An 18,020-nucleotide genomic window follows, 5' to 3' on the forward strand; every position below is an offset into this window, starting at 1 on the left:
AAAAAAGTAATTATCATATCAAATTTGTTAATTATATGTATTATGATTTCAAAATTATCCTTATGTATTTTTTATAATGTTTAGAGAGAGAATAATTAAATAAAAATATATAAAAAAAATAATTAATACATCTAAAAAACATTTTTTTATAAAAATGGATAAATAAATTTTTAAAAAGAGTCATATAATTAAAAATAAAAATGCTTAAAATAACTGAAAAATTTTCAATTTAAAATACAAACTGGGAACTTCTTGTAGAGGACCAACAACGGCTAAGTTAAGAGCGTAGAGTAGCCAATTGGGCAAACTAATTCCGGATTTTGAGTGGTCATTTTCGTTTTCATTAATATTTTCCATTTGTGGCAGTGAAGAAGTTCAGTGCAACACGAAGGGCAATGCCCTTAGTTGTCATATTCTTTTTGTTGCTTTTTATTAAACTGTGTCTTTTTTTGTTTGTGTTCCCCACACAACACTGTTTCTTTCTCCCTCTTCGTGTGTTTTGGAGTTTTGACCGTTGCTTTTTCTCAACGTCTCTCTCTCTGAGATCAATGCCCCATTGTGAGGTACGTTTCTCCATTCCATGCTTCACTGTTCATGTTCATTCTTAATCAAACCCAAACGCTTAACATTTTCTCTTTCTTCATTTTCTTATTGTCCTTCTCCTACTCTCAGCATTTAGTTTATTTGTCAGCTCTTAACAGCAACAGTGTGAGTGAGGCTGCATTGAGTTTTTTTTTTTTGGTGAAATGAGTACCCTTCACCTCTTCTGTTATCCTTTTATTGTTGCACACGTTTATAATAACATTTCTATACTTTTCCTTAATTGTAGTTATGTAAATCTTTAGCACCTTCTTTTGCCCCTCGTTTGTGATCTGAATACTGGTTTTCTTTTTCTTCAGATAACCGAGGATTGTTTTAATGTTGCCCCTTTATTAACTTCACTTCAAAATGTGTTTTTTGTAGAGATTTCTAGTTGTCGTTTCTCATCTTTGCCAAAAACAAAAAATCCCAGATCAAAAGTTCTGTGCTTTCTGAATGTCTCCGTGTTGTGATTAGCATAGTTTGGTCTTATGGAAAACATAGAGGAATCTCAATTACTTGAAAACAATGAAAAGCATCTACCTTTATTAACCTTGATTCATTTCTTTTGGTTATAATGTTTAATTTACTTGTTTTTTTTTTCTCTCACTCCAATTCATTTTTTATGGAATTCAATATACATACTGAACTTTACTGTTTCTGTGGGCAGATTTGTGATAAATAAAAAACTGTTCTTTGATATCATCCATTTCAATGCAAGCCTGAGATAGATATTCATAGGAAAGGCATAGTAAAGAGATGGGATGTTCTCAATCAAAGTTGGATGATGAAGAGGCAGTCAAGCTCTGCAAAGATAGAAAACAATTCATCAAAAAGGCTGTTGAGCAAAGAGCTCAATATGCTACTGGACATGTAGCATACATTCAGTCTCTGAAAAGGGTGTCAGCTGCACTGCTAGATTACTTCAAAGCCAATGAGTTGCGTGAGTTGTCATTGGATTCATTCATAACTCCACCTTTCACACCTGTGAAGAAAACTAGTCCTGCTTTCATTCCCATTTCATCAAAATCCTTCACCCCAACAACAATTGAGTTTGGTCCCAAGACAACTTTGAAGGTGAATTACCTAAGGCCGAGTGGTAATCCGGCGATTTCTGTCGAGGAAAGGCCTCGATCGCCTGAAATGGTTCGGGTTGAAAGTTATTCTCCAATGCACCAGTTTGGCATTGAGGGTTTTTTTCCAATGCAATCCTTACCTGTGAATCCCTCAATTTATTCTCCCCATAACAGGCCTAATATCCCTCCACCTTCACCTCAGTCTTCCCAATGGGATTCCTTTTGGAATCCTTTTTCATCATTGGACTATTATGGTTACCCCACCCAAAGTAGCCTTGATTGGACCGGAACGGATGATGAGATCAGAGGACTGAGGAAGGTTCGAGAAGAAGAGGGAATACCAGACCTGGAAGAAGATGAAACTGAGCAAGAAGAATTTGCTGTAAAGAAAAATGTAGCAGAAGAAAGAGCCAAAATTGATGTAAACCCCTCCAAAGAAGAAGTCACGGTTACAGATGTTGATGAACATGAGGAAGAAGAAGAAGAGGGAACAGATGCTGAAACTGGAACAGTGAATGAAGTCACAGACTCACAAGCCAATGGCATTGAATGTTTTCAAGTATCTAAAGCTCAAACTACGGGTCAGGAAATGGAAACTGGTAATCAAGAAGCAAAGGAAGAAACACCTGGTTTTACTGTTTATGTAAACCGAAGGCCCACAAGCATGGCTGAAGTGATCAAGGATCTTGAAGCTCAATTCACAATAATCTGCAATGCAGCCAATGATGTCTCAGCATTGTTAGAGGCCAAGAAAGCTCAATATTTATCAACATCTAATGAACTGTCAGGTTTGTTGATAGTCTTCTTGCATGCTTCTGCATTTCATAGTGTTCAGAATTGTGAGTGAGTTAGGTTCAAGTTTCAACTTTCAAGAATAGCTTTCATATTTGCTCTGTTATTGTAAGAACAAGAGTTAGCAATATTTAAATTTTCAGAAATTGCAATTTTTTCTCTTCTATTGTAGGAACGATAATTTAGTAATTTGACTAATTTTCATTAGGCCAATGCATTTCTTTTCCCTTCCCACTTCCAAAATCAATCCTCCATAGTCCATACTACAGAAATTGTGTTTGAGTTGTATGGAGAAATAATCTTTTTCTCAAGTTTTCATTTGATTTTACTGCATCATTTTTCTTTCACTCATGTCTATTTGTAAATTTTCAAGAATATAAATTTGAATTAATTTTCTTTTGCAGCTTCAAAATTATTGAACCCAGTGGCGCTTTTCCGCTCAGCTTCATTGCACTCATCCACATCAAGATTCTTAATGAATTCTTCAAACACTAGGGATGAGGATTACGAAGGCCCCGATGATCCATCAGAGGAACATTGTTTGTTTTCTGTTAGTCATCAGTCCACACTAGACAGGTTATATGAATGGGAGAAGAAGCTCTACGAGGAAGTCAAGGTATATTACTGAACCCTTTTTACTGGTACATTTATTACTGAACTGCTACATATGAACTATTAAATTCATTGTAAAATTATTTCGATAAACTTCTCTATGATGACATGCTTTTGTACGGATAATTGTTGCTTGAAGTATAGCCTATTGGAACTTGAACTCTTCTCTCTGGCCATCAATTAAAACTTTCTTCTGTCAAAAAAAATTAAAATTTTCTATACCCTTTGCTGGCCTTTGTTCAATTTAGACTAGTTTAGGGATGACCAAAATTAGTGTTCATTCATAAGGTTATCAACCCATCTATAAAAACTACACTTGCTTATTGTTAGTACTAAATTAAAATTACAGCAACATAATATTTCAAGGTACTTATGTAATCATCTAAGAGGTTTAGCTTCCAGGTAATATGACAAATCACAAAGCCTCTAACTGACAAGTATATATCTTTCTTTAGCCCAGTAATGGGGTTTTGGAAAAAAAATCACACAAGAGGCCAACTTAACCTTTTAATTCAGTAATTTTTCTTTCGAACTATCGTTTCTTTAAATGTTTATTAGATTGTTATTGTAATATTGTTACAGGTCATGGTGCTTATGATTGCATACAATTTTAATAATGGGAAACTTATGCCCACTTTCTTCTTCAACAGTCAGGAGAACGTGTTCGCATTGCATATGAGAAGAAATGTCAGCAACTCAGGAATCATGATATAAATGGAGAGGAACCTTCTTCTCTTGATAAAACAAGAGCAGCCGTTAGAGATTTACATACCCAGATAACAGTTTCAATACACTCAGTTGAAGCTATTTCCAGGAGAATTGAAACTCTAAGGGATGGAGAGTTGCATCCTCAGCTTCTTGAATTGGTGCAAGGGTATGTATGAAAATGAATTTCACTGATAATATTCCATTTTGTCCTGTATGTCACTCTGACCTAAAGTTAGAGTTTAAAATTGTTAACTTATATCATTAATTTTACAATACTTTGTATATTAGAGCTATAAAATTTACATAGCATCTACTTAATCTTGTCTATAAAGTACCCCGCAAGATTATATATCTATTTTGGTGCAAAAACTTTTGATCATGCCCTTCTTGTCTTAAAACTACATATTGAGTTTTATGTATGGTTATGTTTTAATTCTAGTTTCTGATATCTACATGAGCAATATGATGTGTCTATGTACAACATAACAAATGCAGATAGGTAACACTATGCACACATGTTATTACAAATAACATATCGTGCTTGCTGATTCTAACATACAAACTAACAGGCTTGCCAAGATGTGGAAAGTGATGGCAGAATGTCACCAGACACAGAAGAGAACCCTAGATGAAGCCAAGATTCTTCTAGTTGACAATGATGCCAGAAAACAGTGTGCCACATCACGAACTGATCCTCAAAGGCTTGCTCATTCTGCCTCCAATCTTGAAACCGAATTGAGGCATTGGCGAAACACCTTTGAGTCATGGATCACTTCTCAAAGATCCTATATTAATGCTCTAACTGGCTGGCTTCTAAGATGTGTGAGATGTGAACATGATCCATCAAAGCTAGCATGCTCTCCTCGCAGGTCCAGTGGCACTCATCCACTATTTGGACTTTGTGTTCAATGGTCAAGGCATCTAGACGCCCTCCAAGAAACAGCAGTGCTTGATGGCATAGACTTTTTTGCAGCTGGCATGGGGTCCCTCTATGCACAACAGTTAAGAGAAGAGACTCGACGAAATCCAGATGGATCAAAAGAACATGGTGAGAATATGGAAATGGTGGAAGTTGGTCAGGTTGAAGAGGTAATGAATACTGAGAAATTGGCTGAAGTTGCTATCAAGGTGCTTTGTGCTGGTATGTCAATTGCTATGAGCTCAATGGCAGAGTTTGCTGTTGATTATGCTGAGGGATACACTGAACTTGCTAAGAAGTGGGAGAAAGTGAACTTGCAGCAGATTTCTTGTGGGGCTGGAACATAGATATAGATGGCATACATTTTTTTGGTTCATTTATTTAGTTAGCAAAGGGTGTCAGTGAAAGTAATTTATTGAAGGGTAGATTTAGATGAAAGGAAAATGGAGGAAAAAGAAAGGGAGGGAGAGATTTTATGCCAATCTCTCACCCTTGTTAGAAAATTTTTATTATGAAGGGAGGGAAATGAGGAATTTCATGTAATGCTCAAGACCAACCCTTATAAGTTTTTTGTGAACATTTTGAAGTTCTCTAATTTGGGGATCTTAAATTCTTATAACTCATAAAAGAGAGGAAACTTGTTAATTACGGTGTGTTTGATCTTAAATCTTAAATACTTATAGGAAACTTTACACTTTTTTTTTTGTCTCGAAAACTATTTTCTAAATTAATTCCACTTTACTCACAATTAATTTCTCATACTTTCATCCCTTTATTCATCTCTACCAAACACAAGGTTATGATTTTCAAGAGTTTTTCCCTAAGCACTTGAATATAATACTTTATGCTTTTTTTTTTGTTTTTTTTAAATATTTATTTGAGAAACAATTTTTAAAACTTAATATTCTTTTTGTCCCTGAATATAAGACAGAACTAATTCAAGTGAAAATAAAGTCAACAAATCCTTGATGTTATTTGTCTTAAAAATCAGTTTTTAGAACAACAACGTGAAAAAAGAATCAACCAAGTCCTTAATCTTATTTTTGCCCAAAGCTTAACAAAATCTCATAGGAAAAAATAATTTTACTAGCAACAAATACTTATCTAATAGCCTCTAATCTTTTATATATATATATATATATATATATATATATATATATATATATATATATATATATTAGAATACACAACAACTTATGAGTCTCACTTTCTATTTCCTCGATTAGACACTCATTTTTTTTTAAGTGTGTTGCATACATTATTTTTTATTGATTTAATTAAGTTTTTTATACTTGTAATATAGGTGATTTTTAGATTACTACTTAATATTTTTTTTTTAACCAAGTACCTGAAAAAAAATAGTTTTATTTTATTATCTGTTGTTAATCGTTTTTTGTTAAGTGATGACATGACAAAGGAAGTATCACGTTATCACCCTCTTGTCATGTATATCTCATTGTCATATTATCACCTTTAATGACATATGTGTCAATGATTGAACATGATGATGTGACATTCTGTTTGTCATGTTATCACCTAACGGAAAACGACTAACGACAAGTAGTAAAAATGAAACAAAAAAAATTTACAAGTAGGTATTTACAAAAAATGAATTTTTAGATAGTAATATAAAAATAACCTATTTTTAGGTATGAAAAATTTATTTAATATATGACATCAAAAACTTATTTAAATCATATATAATTGATGTTTTACAATCTATGGTCAATGTACACATGTAACATGTTTTGTCTTTCCTTATTCTTTCTTCAATATTCTTTGGACCCAAAATATATATCTCACCATTTGATCTTGGTAGGTTCTCTTTTAACTTTGTTCAAATATTAAATGTACAGCATTTTAACTCTTTAATTTCATCTTTAATATTATCTTATTAATCTAATTCAATTGATTAAACATGATAAATTGATAGGTGAATTATTGTAAATTTTAAATAGTGTTTTTTTATTCCTACCAATAAAAAATATCTTATTAATTTAATGTATTTCTTATTTTGAATAAGGAATTATCTTAAAAAAATAAATAGGATAAAGTTTTCTAAGTATATATAAAAGTAAATTACATATATGTTCCTCAAGTTATTTTAATTAATTTTTAGTTTTTTGACAAGTTTAAAAATATTTGATCGATATAAAAGTGTTTGAGAAATGATTTTTTCTTATTGACTTATAAGATTTGCTTTTAAACATAACTTAAATTTACGATTACCATTTGTATTTTTATTTTTAATAAAATAATAATATTTATCATTTATCATTTTATCTTAAATTAGATTATTTATTTTGATAAAAATCCTCCTTATCATTTGTTAACTAAAAAATTGTTTTTCAGATTGATCTAAATAACTTTTTCATACCTAAAAAAATGTCATTTTTAGATTATTACCTAAAATTATTTTTTTGTCAAATACCTATTGAATTTTTTTTGTTTCATTTTATTATCTATAGTCAATTCTCTTCCGTTAAGTGATGACGTGACAGACGAAATGTCATGTCATCACTTAACGAAAGATGACTAACAGTAGGCAATAAAATGAAACTAATTTTTTTTTAGATACTTAATTGAAAAAAATAAATGTTAGGTAATAATATGAAAATGACTTATATTTTAAGTATGAAAACTTAATTAATTTTTTTTATTTGTATAATTGATATTTTTTTATTGTCCATTTCTTTTAATTTACCTTTTTTTTAATATTATCTCTAAATAAAATTCTAATATTTTAATTTTTTTTATCAATAGTTAAAAATTATCTTATATAAAAATATGTTATCATATATAAATTATCCATTATAGGTGTCCATCAATCAAAGTGTGATATTACTTATCAAGAAATTAAATGTACTAAATACTTGAAAAGTTTTCTTACTAAATGAAAATACAAATAGTACATTCCTCGTAGACTTGTCTCTATGGGAAAAGGTAAGGAATCTTAGCTGTTTTAGAAAAGAATTTTTAAGAGAAAAATGTGAGGAGAATCAAGCAAAGCCTAATTCTCTCAAGACTTGCTTAGGCCTACAATTCCAAAAGTTCACTCAAGTCATGGTTCATTTCCTACAACTCAATAAACAATGGCATCTTTCCAATTATAAATATATATTTTAATTTTGTGAATGGTATTATTTAAAAAAAGAACCTAGAAACCTCTAGGGAGGGCCGTACAAGCAAAATTACTTGAAGAGCATTACAAATAAAAAGAGGCGTTACATCAAAAATCTGAAAATGATTCAAAGAACTCATTCCATGATTTGCCTCACGTGACAACAACAATCTGTTTAACACTCGTCTATACAAATATGGATCTTATAACTAGTAAAAATTAGAATGAATGATAATTTTCCAATTTTGCATTGTAACAAAGAACAAGAGACACTTGTTTTATTTAGGTTGGAGGCAGCCTTGACTTTTAATTGAGGAAGATAAACAAATGAATGCAATTTCATTCATCGTAATCATAACTACCATCATCATCATCTAACTCCACTTCAGCATCATCAAATGAAGTCATAAGTGTGAGGAACACAACAACTGCAACCAACTGTGCTACCACAAAATATTTGGCCTTCCTTTTGAAGGTTTTCTCCTCCTGTGTTTTCTCCCTTTTGGGCTTACTCTTCGGCTTTGAACCTAATTTTTTTGAAAAAATGACAAATCAAACTTCATGAAGATTGACAGGACATGAGAGTTTAAAATAGCAAATATATACATATTTCTGGCCACTGTATCTAAATAAAATTATTAGAGAGAGAAGGATTCTGTTCTAGTTATCTATATGATTTGAGTACTGCTTATGCTTGTTAACACAATCTCATCAAGCAAAACTAAAAGAGAAGTCTGCATTTACAAAATCCAGAAAATATCTTACTTGAATGACTTTTAGAAGCAGATGATGTTGCATCAGTATGAAATTGTGGGGCAGAGGAAGGAGATGGAGCTGCATCTATAAGTTCTGTCTTACATTGTTGCACATATCTAACTAAATTAGCATGCTCTGAAAACTTGATCCGCAACATTGAAGATTCCTGATGTACATCAATGCAGGCAGGATCTAGAATTAAAATTTTCTCAAAACAAATGTCTAAGTGATTCTAATAAGCATGCACACTGCATTTACCACAGGTACAAAATAAAATAAAAACATATATTTGTGGTCTTCATTAAGGAGAAAAGCCAGGAATCTCATGGGTAGAAGAGTGCAAAAGCAACTAAGTACAGAGGCTTAGAAGGCTTTGGTACTGAATATTAGTTTCCTCTTTCAGAAGTATTACCCAAAATCAGATTATGTTTAAAAAATAGTAACATATTCTCAATATGAAGAAAACTAGGAATCCCCAATCATCAATCTCTCATTTGCTCAGCCATCTCACTAGAACAAGTCTAAGTTACAAATTTTCCATCTAGTGCACCTCATTGCAATTATTTTATTATTTCTAGGACCATTGTGATCATGATTCTTACACCAAAGAGGTAAAGAGAAGTATCTAAGCACCAAAAACTCCAAAGGGACCAGATCACAGCTTAAAATATCTCTGACTTTATTGCCCAGTCTTGAACTGCTTTTCGCAGGAGTTAATATTCTTCTTTAAAATAAAACCTTTTAAAATATCAACTTCAATTCCTTGAGAACAATCTTAGTCAATTGTCATTCGCTCTGCCAAAATTGGGCAGATAAACATTTGTAAACACTTCATATACAGCTATTCTATAAATGGTTCTCTAACATAATCCTTTTCTGTATGCATCTCTCTTTCACCTAACCATTGGCTAATGTGCTGCATTGCTTCAGACAATTGAGTGCCAAAAACATTTATTCCTATTTTGAGATCAGACCAACTTCATGATAGTTCCCAGAGTGTAAAGTAACATGTAACCACAAGTCTATAACTATCTAGTTTTAATTGACCAGTATAACCCAGGCAGCCAGTAGAGTATTCGTAACTATCTGAAAACAAACATTAGAATCACAAATAATTAATATTAATACTTACAGGTAAAGCATGAAGAACAACTAGTCCATGTGCAAGAAAAATAGCATCCAAGCTTGATGGCCTGCATAAACCAAATAAAGCATATGAATACCTCACCTGGAGGATGAAGTCAATAATAGCTCCAAAAATGAAAAACAAACCAAAATCTTCCCACAAATAGCTCTAACAAAAGATAATATCACAAATTCCCGCGCAATTCAACCAGAGGAATCACCTGTTCTCAAATAAGTAATTCTGTTCACCTAAGCAACTTGACAGCGCCTCATATGCAGACTTTGCTCTCTCATAAATCTGTCCATCACTAATAACTAAACATAAATACCAAATCAAAGAGAAAATCATACACGCAAAACATTAAAACTACTACTATTACTACGCACACACAAAAAATGTTGAAATTACTGAACCATGCAAAGAAAAGAAAAGAAAAACAGACCTCTTCTTTTTTCACTTCAGCATTGTCATTAGTTATCCCATGTTTCAGCTTTACCCAAATAGCTTTCTTCCAAGAGAGAATCTTCCCCAATGGCCAAGGAAGATCAGAGTAATAGATGCTATAAGCAGAGGAACCTTCACACCCCAGCCAGAGTTCATAGGCAAGTGCATCAGCAAGCCAAGTGGTGAGAATTGCTTTGGTTGAAATCCACTCAGGGAGTGAAGAAACCCCACTATCCAAATCAACAACCCCAACATCTTTCTTCAAGCACTCAATGATCCCCTCCTTCTCATTATTATAAGCCACAGAGTCATCAACCTCAAAGTAAGGAATTTGATCTAACCAAAACAAAAAAGTGCAAACCCATAAGCAGAAAAAGACAAAAAATGAAACTTTATATATGAGAATGAAAACCCAGAAGCCTGAAAGAGAAAAAAAAATGGGAAAGGGAAAGAGGGTGTTACCAGAATGAGGGTTGTTGAGGTGGAAGTCCAATTGGAAGGGAATTTGGGCGAATTTGAGATAAATGTAGGCAGAGAGGGATTGAGTGCAACCGGTTGGAAGGCCAAAACATGGCTTTCGCACCACCAGAGTGTTCAGTTCCGCCATGCATCAATTTCAATAATTTCTCAGGGGTTTAGGTTAGGGTTCATGTGATTGTCTCTGGTTTCTTCACTTTCTTGCTTTGTTTTCTGTGTTATTTTTAATGGGCTTGTTTTTGATGAAGTGGGGCTCTTTTTTTTTTTAATAAAAAAATAGTTTAAACATTATTTTAAAGCTATATAACAATTAAAAAAAGATTTTAAATTATATATATGTTGTTCTCAAATAATAATAAAAGGTTAAATTATATGTATTTGATGTTCTCAAATAATAATAAAAAATTAAATTTGATTTTATCTGATAGTTTTATATTTATGTATTTTTAAAAATATTTAAGTTATTTTGAACTAAAAATAATTGAACGGTGTTTTTATGAAAAACAAAATATTTTATGAAATCAATCAAAATTAAGAATTATTTCAAATACAAATTTCAACAAAAAGTTATAAGACAAAAAAAATAAGGAATTAAAGTGAATTAAATTGTTCGTGCATTTAAACTCTCTCATTTAACTTGTAAGTATATATAAACTTATAAAGAGTTTTTTTTTATAATAAGAATAAAAAATATTCTCATTTAAAAAAAAACATGGATGAGCTAGTCAATCCAACATCAATTTTGTCAGCATGGATCTTGAGCGCTACCAACAAATTAGACATTTATGTGTTGTCTTATATAAGAACTAGTAATTCAAACTTCCCTTAAATATATTACCAACTTATACATTAATATTTAATCATACTGTACACTTTCATAATTATATAATTATTTTAAAATAGCCTAAAGTCATTAACTAATATTATTCTACTCATAAATTAAGATATTATGAATGATTGTTTTAAAAATATTAGTTAAAAAATTAATACTAATTTTTTTAATATAAATTATTATATTCAAATAAATTAAAAACCTATGACAAAAATATATTACTATGAGTTTTATAAAAGGAATTAATTTTTATTTTCTTATCAGTTTTTTAATAGAGTAGAAATAAATGAAATAAAAATAAATTTAGATAAAAGTTTTAAATTAAAATAAAATATAAAAATATAAAACTCATGTTATTTTGCTATTATCCGTTGTCTTTTTAACTCAAACGAAGTTAACCTTAAATCTTACCGGGGCCATGATGGTTGCGTCTTTGTCTCACAAACAGCGTTTTTTTTCTTCTCAGTCTCTATCTCTATTCTCAAAGTACAAGCAAACGCAGTTTTAAATTCTTGGTCTCTTGCTTGCTTCACTGCACTGCACTGCACTTGACAATAAATATAAAATGATAGAAACATATCAATTTATTTTAGTCATACTCTCTCTCATCCCAGCTTCGTTAGAGAATCTATTCTAGGGTCTCCAACTGCCAAACTTATTCTTCACCTTCTTAGTTGAAACTCCCAAACAAACGTAGTAGGTTCGTTTTCTTCATGCTCCAACTACTTTTTTCCTTTTTCTTCTCATGTCTTCTGTGTGTTCATGCATTCATTTTTCACTCCTTTTCTCATTTTTTGTGAATTTCACTGTTTTCTTCTTCTTCTTCTTATCATACGAAATTAGGAATTGGTGATTTGTATGAGGTAATTGTACTTGTTTGTTGCTCTCCTTGATGGTGATACTTGTTTTTATGATCGTGGCTAACTTAAGGTTGAAGAGGAAGCACGTTTCACTTGAAATGAAATTTTGAACAGTAAGCTTGTTGTTATGACTTTAAGGAACATTACAAAATATCATAATTTAACTCTCTCTGAGTTTGTAGAATAATTTAACTGTGTGAATTTGCATGCGAGATTTTGCATTGTACTTCTACAAATTTACGTGAAGTATTCTATTTTGCCATGTTATTTCATCACTGTTCTTGTTTAGTAATTAGCACTACTATGCTTGCTCACTTTCCTAGCGTAATAATAAAGTTCATTTCTTGTCGGATGTTTATGCTGATGTAATTTGTGGGGGCACTTTAGGAGGCAACATGAAATTTCTCGTTTCCATTACAAAAGGCGGGGCAAACTAATCTTCCAGTAGTATGGCAACTGAGAATCCAATTAGAATCTCTGAAGCTGGGAGTAAATGGCCGTCTTTTAAGGAAGCTGCAACTTTTGGCTCACCATCCCGTCACATGGCAACATAGGATTTGGGTATATTTTTTGAATGGCCATAGGTTTCATGGTCGTGGAAAGGATGTGGTACCCAACAGCAGTGGCAGTGCACCTCCAAGCATGGAAGGCTCATTTCTGGCCATAGAAAACTTGTTATCCCAGAACACCACCTGGAATGCGAGCTTGGGATCTCTGAACAGAGATATGCAAAAAGGTGAGTCTGAAGACCAATTACTAGCTGATTTTGCCGATTTGACTGTTGCAATGTCAACTTAAACACTAAATATCCTCCCCCACTTCATGGGAAAATGTCCTGTCTGGTGCACCATATTGGTAGTATTAGGCTTTTAACAGTAATTGGTGATTGTCTTCTGCAGATGATAGTGGTAAAGGGTCTTTATATTTGTCACGAGGAACTCTTGCAACACACAAGGAGGAGTCTGAGGATTATTCAACCCAACAGATGTATGATAATGAGTTAGACAAAGCTATTGGAAAATGGCATAGACAGGATGTGGCTTCAACATCATCTCAGCACACAAATTTAGTAATGGTGATTATTGTGATATTAACTTCTGAATTTGTAAAATCACTCAAGTTTTCTGCATATAAATTATAGGATTAGTCTCATGAATTTCTACACTCGAACACTTTATTTGTTAGAATTTTACTTTCTTCTGCATTTATTTCCTTTTTTTTCCTCTTTCCTGCTGCAGTGGGTAGTGTGTACTGATCCCATGTTTGTGATGACTTTTTTCTTTTACTATTTTTTGCAAGTTTGAGTCCAAGTTTTGACTGTAGAGAGCTAGCACCGAATCCTTTTGGTGGAGGGATTTGAAGTTGGTACAGCAACATCCCCATCAGGGAAAGCAGTTGGACAATTCGATTTTATGGAAGGTTGGGTGCGGGGACAAGTTCAAATTCTGGGAGGACAAGTGGAGAGGAGGAGAAAGCCAATTATCAGTGAAATATCGTAGATTGTATACCATCTCGGCTCAGCAGCATCAACTAATTCAGCAAGTGGGGACTTTCAAAGAAGAGGGGTGGGAATGGCATTTCCAGTGGAGGAGACCGTTGTTCGATAGTGAGATAGAGATGGCGGTCGCATTTATACAAGAAGTTGAAGGGATCACAATCAGCTCGGACTCAAATGATCATTGGAGGTGGACAGCAGAACCAAATGGAAGTTATTCGGCTAGGAGTGCATATAGAGCAATTAGAGAAGGCTTGTTAGGAGAGGGGCAGGATGGTGGGTTCAAGGAATTATGGAAGCTTAGGGTACCATCGAAAGTGGCGATGTTTGCTTGGAGGCTAATCAAAGATAGATTGCCAACCAGAGATAATTTGAAGAAGAAAAGGGTTGAGTTGCAAGAGTATTTGTGTCCTTTTTGCAGATCGGCGGAAGAGAGTGCAAGCCATTTATTCTTTCATTGCAACAAAATTATCCCTATCTGGTGGCAAGCGGGGTCGTGGGTGAATCTGGTGGCGGTTTACCCATTTCATCCGAGACAGCATTTTCTACAGCATTTCTATGGAGTCTGTGATGGAATGCAGGCGCACAGATGGCAGTGGTGGTGGTTAGCACTGACTTATACTATTTGGAAACATAGAAATAGCATCATTTTTTCCAATGCTGTTTTCAATGCCCATAAAGTAATGGACGACGCAGTGTTTCTACTATGGACATGGCTCAGAAACTTAGAAAAGAATTTCACGTCTCATTTCAATCAGTGGTCTTCAAATCTTAAAGATGGTTTTCTTCGGACATGAACACAGGGAAATAGGATACAGTTCTGTTTTATTACCTGATTGTAGTATTTATCAGTTTGTGTAATTACTAGGTCTGCTAGTGAGTCAGCTACGAATTGCATTTTTAAAAAGTATGTACTGTTATAGTACCTCTGGTACTCATTAATGAATATATTATATTTTTGGCTGATAAAAAAAAAAAAAAGTTTTGACTGTAGACAATCACTTGACCTTTTTCTTTTTTTCCTCCTCCAGATTAATTTTCTGATTTTGAGCATATTTTTTTTCTGTATTAAAATTGAAAGTTTCAGGAAGATTTTCCCCATAACATGTCACCTGTATATGATAAGTTTCTTGGAGTGGTGGATGAACTAATTGGCATAGATACTGGTTCCAGTTCTTCTCATGGTCCTCCTGTCACTACAGTGGATGCTGTAAAACCTACCATAGGTGCAGATGATATAAGACTGTCATCAACTGTTGATTCCCCTGCCCCAGTCACAAGTTCATCATCTCTAAATTCCACTGGAAGCATGGGTTTTAATGACTTACATGTTACAATTGTAGAATCACAATTAAGGGCTCTCAGTGTATCTAATCTACCAAATTCAGAAAGTCGGAGTTATGAAGATAAATGGGAGAACAGCTTCCAGAATAATTTGATGCAACACCAGCTACAAAACTATCCATGTGAAGTGCCTAGCACCAATTCTCAAAGTGAAAAATGCACATATGTTGGTATGGAGCAGTTTCTTCACAATCCCAGCAAGTTCTCCTCTGATGTACAGCCTGTACTGCAATCATCAGGATATACACCTCCACTATATGCTACAGCAGCTGCTTATATGACCTCAGTAAATTCGTTTTACACTAATTTGTAGGCTTCGGGTATATATTCTCTGCAATATGTAGGTGCATACCCATTTAGTCCCACAGCTGTTCCTCCATATATTGCTGCATACCCTCCTCATGGTTCTGTACCACTTGTTGACGGGGCTACTGGTTCTAGTTTTACTCCCCAAGCACCAGGGGTTTCTTCTACTGCAGGAAACAATTCACACGGAGCTGAAATGATGCATGCAAACAAGTTTTTTGGACAATTTGGATTTCCTCTGCAGCCTTCTTTTGGTGATCCTATTTTCATGCAATATCATCAACAACCTTTTGCGGAGGGATATGGTGTATCTGGTCATCTGCTGGCTCCTAGAGCCAGTGTTGGTGGCCAAATTGGTCCTTTTGATTCCCAAAAAAGGCCCAGTAGTGGTGCTTACTTGGATGACAAAAAAGTTACATAATCAGAGAACTGGTGTTAATTTGAATTCTAATAGAGGTGGGCTAATACACCCTGGTTATTTTGGACACCCTTCAAATTTGGGTTTCGTACCCCAGTATCCAAGTTCTCCACTTTCTAGACCAGTTTTATCAGGATACCCAGAAAGTAGAAATGGAGGTTTATTATCTGGATGGCAAGCTCAAAGAGCGTTTGACAGTGCTCACAACCCCAAAATTGCTATTTTTCTTGAATAGTTAAAATCTGGCAAAGGTCACAGATTTGAGCTATCTGATATTATTGGACATATAGTTGTATTTAGGCAAGTAATACTTTGGTGATCTTTTCACCTATCACTTTATCATCCCTTGGCTTTGGAAATTAAGTTCATTTTTTTTTTAACTCCAGCACTGCTCAGCATGGGAGCTGTTTTATACAGCAGAAGTTGGAAAGCTGCTGTGTTAAAGAGAAGGAGTTAGTGTTCAAAGAGGTTCTTCCACATACTTCAAAATTAATGACTGATGTATTTGGAAACTATGTAATCCAAAAGGTATGTTTTGAAGTGATGTACATTGTCATTAACTAACTTTATGATTATTTGGAATCTGTTATGCTCAATTTGTCTGTTTCTCTTGTGCATAGTTTTTTGAGTATGGAAGTCCTGAGCAGAGAAAGGAACTTGCAAATCGACTTCTTTGTCAGATACCGCCTTTAGGTCTGCAGATGTATGGCTGTTGTGTAGTCCAAAAGGTATGTAATTTTTTTTATTCATATAACATTAAGACATTGGTATATATTCATGTCAGTTGTTTGTCTTGAAAGCTATTACAAGATATGTTCATGGATTTTAGTCAGTATGACTATGATTTTATTTCTACCATTTTGAACCACAGGATCTTTGATTGAGATTTATTAATGATCTAAATATATGAAGATCCTACTTAAGCATTTGCTAGATGCCTGCCTTTTTGCAAATTACAGTCTGAAAATGGGGCTGCTTATCTCAGAAATTTATCTTATCTTCTAGCCAAGGTGTAGTTCCTAGTAATGACAAAATAAGTTTGTTTGCAATAGATCAAGATGAGAGTATTTATGGTCTTTTTGTTTTCCATGTCAAATACAAGTTGCATAGTTTCCCATGCTGGGAAACTCCATATTTTGAAGAGCAATTTTTTTACTTCAGCCCAAATTCTGTTTGATTATCAATAGTAATAGCTGCAGGGGATTGATGAAGCAGTGTCAACATGGGATTTGGTGATTGTGGTGTAGGCTCTCACTTCTTGGAGTTGAGATATTTCTGTTTCTTTTCCTTTGTATATGTATTTCTTTTCTGAAAGCCAACCTGCGTAACTGTCTTTAGCAGAATGATATTATAAATACAAGTATTTCCGGTATACTCAGTGTGTCAGTTTGAATCTATCATTTCATTTATTTCTATTTTGTTCCTGTGCAGGCACTTGAGGTTATCGATCTTGAACAGAAAGCTCAGCTTGTTCATGAGCTAGATGGAAATGTTATGAGATGTGTACGTGACCAAAATGGGAATCATGCAATACAGAAGTGCATTGAATCAATTCCAACTAAAAACATTGACTTTATAATATTTGCATTTCGTGGTGAAATTGTTATTCTATCTATGCATCCATATGGGTGCCGAGTCATCTCACGTTCTTTATCCCAACATACATATAAATAAATAAAATATATAAAAATATTGATGAACAAATTCATGTGAGTAAAAAGTTCACATTTACTTCACTGTTACAAAATAAAACTTATTAAAAGTATATCTGACTCATAACAAAGCCGTCAAAACTTACAAAAAAATTGTTAAATCAATGAGCATTGTGTTTCAGTATTCTCTAACACGAGATTTTTTAAAATTACCAACTAGTCATTTGCTCACATGAAAACAAGATTCACTATTACAAAATAAAACTTATTAAAAGTATATCCGACTCAGAATAAGACCATTAAAATTTACAAAAAAAAATTGTTAAATTAGTGAGCATTGTGTTTTAGCATTCTCTAACATGAGATTTTTTAAAATTATCAACTAGTCATCTGCTCTCATGAACATAAGGTTTGAAATCATCACAAGATCCAAATACAACTAACGAACAGAAAGTGAGTTATCATATTTCTATAAAAAAATACAAATAAACAGAAACATGATC

At 33.3% G+C, this 18,020-nt stretch overlaps 2 protein-coding genes and 1 pseudogene across 3 annotated transcripts; 2 read left to right on the plus strand and 1 right to left on the minus strand.

The window, feature by feature from the left end:
• Nucleotides 1-460: 460 nt before the first annotated feature.
• Nucleotides 461-5,331, plus strand: LOC114392662 (nitrate regulatory gene2 protein-like). Of its 2 annotated transcripts, none has more exons than XM_028353870.1 (5): nucleotides 461-563; nucleotides 1,250-2,443; nucleotides 2,852-3,063; nucleotides 3,710-3,933; nucleotides 4,337-5,331. In XM_028353870.1, exons 2-5 carry the CDS (start codon nucleotides 1,339-1,341, stop codon nucleotides 5,031-5,033), a joined length of 2,238 nt encoding a protein of 745 aa, XP_028209671.1. In that variant the 5' UTR covers nucleotides 461-563; nucleotides 1,250-1,338; the 3' UTR covers nucleotides 5,034-5,331. The 2 variants fall into 2 exon arrangements, with proteins under 2 accessions (XP_028209671.1, XP_028209672.1); XM_028353871.1 differs by lacking the exon at nucleotides 461-563 and adding an exon at nucleotides 591-708.
• Nucleotides 5,332-7,917: 2,586 nt separating this feature from the next.
• On the minus strand, nucleotides 7,918-10,830 carry LOC114392377 (mitochondrial outer membrane import complex protein METAXIN-like). The gene is made up of 6 exons (XM_028353495.1): nucleotides 10,596-10,830; nucleotides 10,132-10,469; nucleotides 9,910-9,986; nucleotides 9,696-9,756; nucleotides 8,573-8,729; nucleotides 7,918-8,334 (listed from the first exon to the last, which is right to left on the minus strand). The coding sequence occupies exons 1-6, from the start codon at nucleotides 10,738-10,740 to the stop codon at nucleotides 8,147-8,149; spliced, it is 966 nt and encodes a 321-aa protein (XP_028209296.1). The 5' UTR covers nucleotides 10,741-10,830; the 3' UTR covers nucleotides 7,918-8,146.
• A 1,033-nt stretch (nucleotides 10,831-11,863) lies between these two features.
• Nucleotides 11,864-17,544, plus strand: LOC114392496 (annotated as a pseudogene).
• Nucleotides 17,545-18,020: the final 476 nt, after the last annotated feature.

This window comes from Glycine soja, chromosome 17 (assembly GCF_004193775.1).
Source record: "Glycine soja cultivar W05 chromosome 17, ASM419377v2, whole genome shotgun sequence".
Classification (NCBI taxonomy): domain Eukaryota; kingdom Viridiplantae; phylum Streptophyta; class Magnoliopsida; order Fabales; family Fabaceae; genus Glycine; species Glycine soja.

Bases quoted from the DNA above. Each gene is read 5' to 3' on its own strand.
- LOC114392662 (XM_028353870.1), top strand. From the start codon at position 1,339: ATGGGATGTTCTCAATCAAAGTTGGATGATGAAGAGGCAGTCAAGCTC. The intron at 3,064-3,709 runs GTATATTACTGA...CTTCTTCAACAG, and splicing joins AGCTCTACGAGGAAGTCAAG to TCAGGAGAACGTGTTCGCAT. The intron at 3,934-4,336 runs GTATGTATGAAA...ACAAACTAACAG, and splicing joins CTTCTTGAATTGGTGCAAGG to GCTTGCCAAGATGTGGAAAG.
- LOC114392377 (XM_028353495.1), bottom strand. From the start codon at position 10,740: ATGGCGGAACTGAACACTCTGGTGGTGCGAAAGCCATGTTTTGGCCTT. The intron at 10,470-10,595 runs GTAACACCCTCT...TGTTTTGGTTAG, and splicing joins CCTCAACAACCCTCATTCTG to ATCAAATTCCTTACTTTGAG. The intron at 9,757-9,909 runs GTGATTCCTCTG...TGGTTTATGCAG, and splicing joins AATTACTTATTTGAGAACAG to GCCATCAAGCTTGGATGCTA.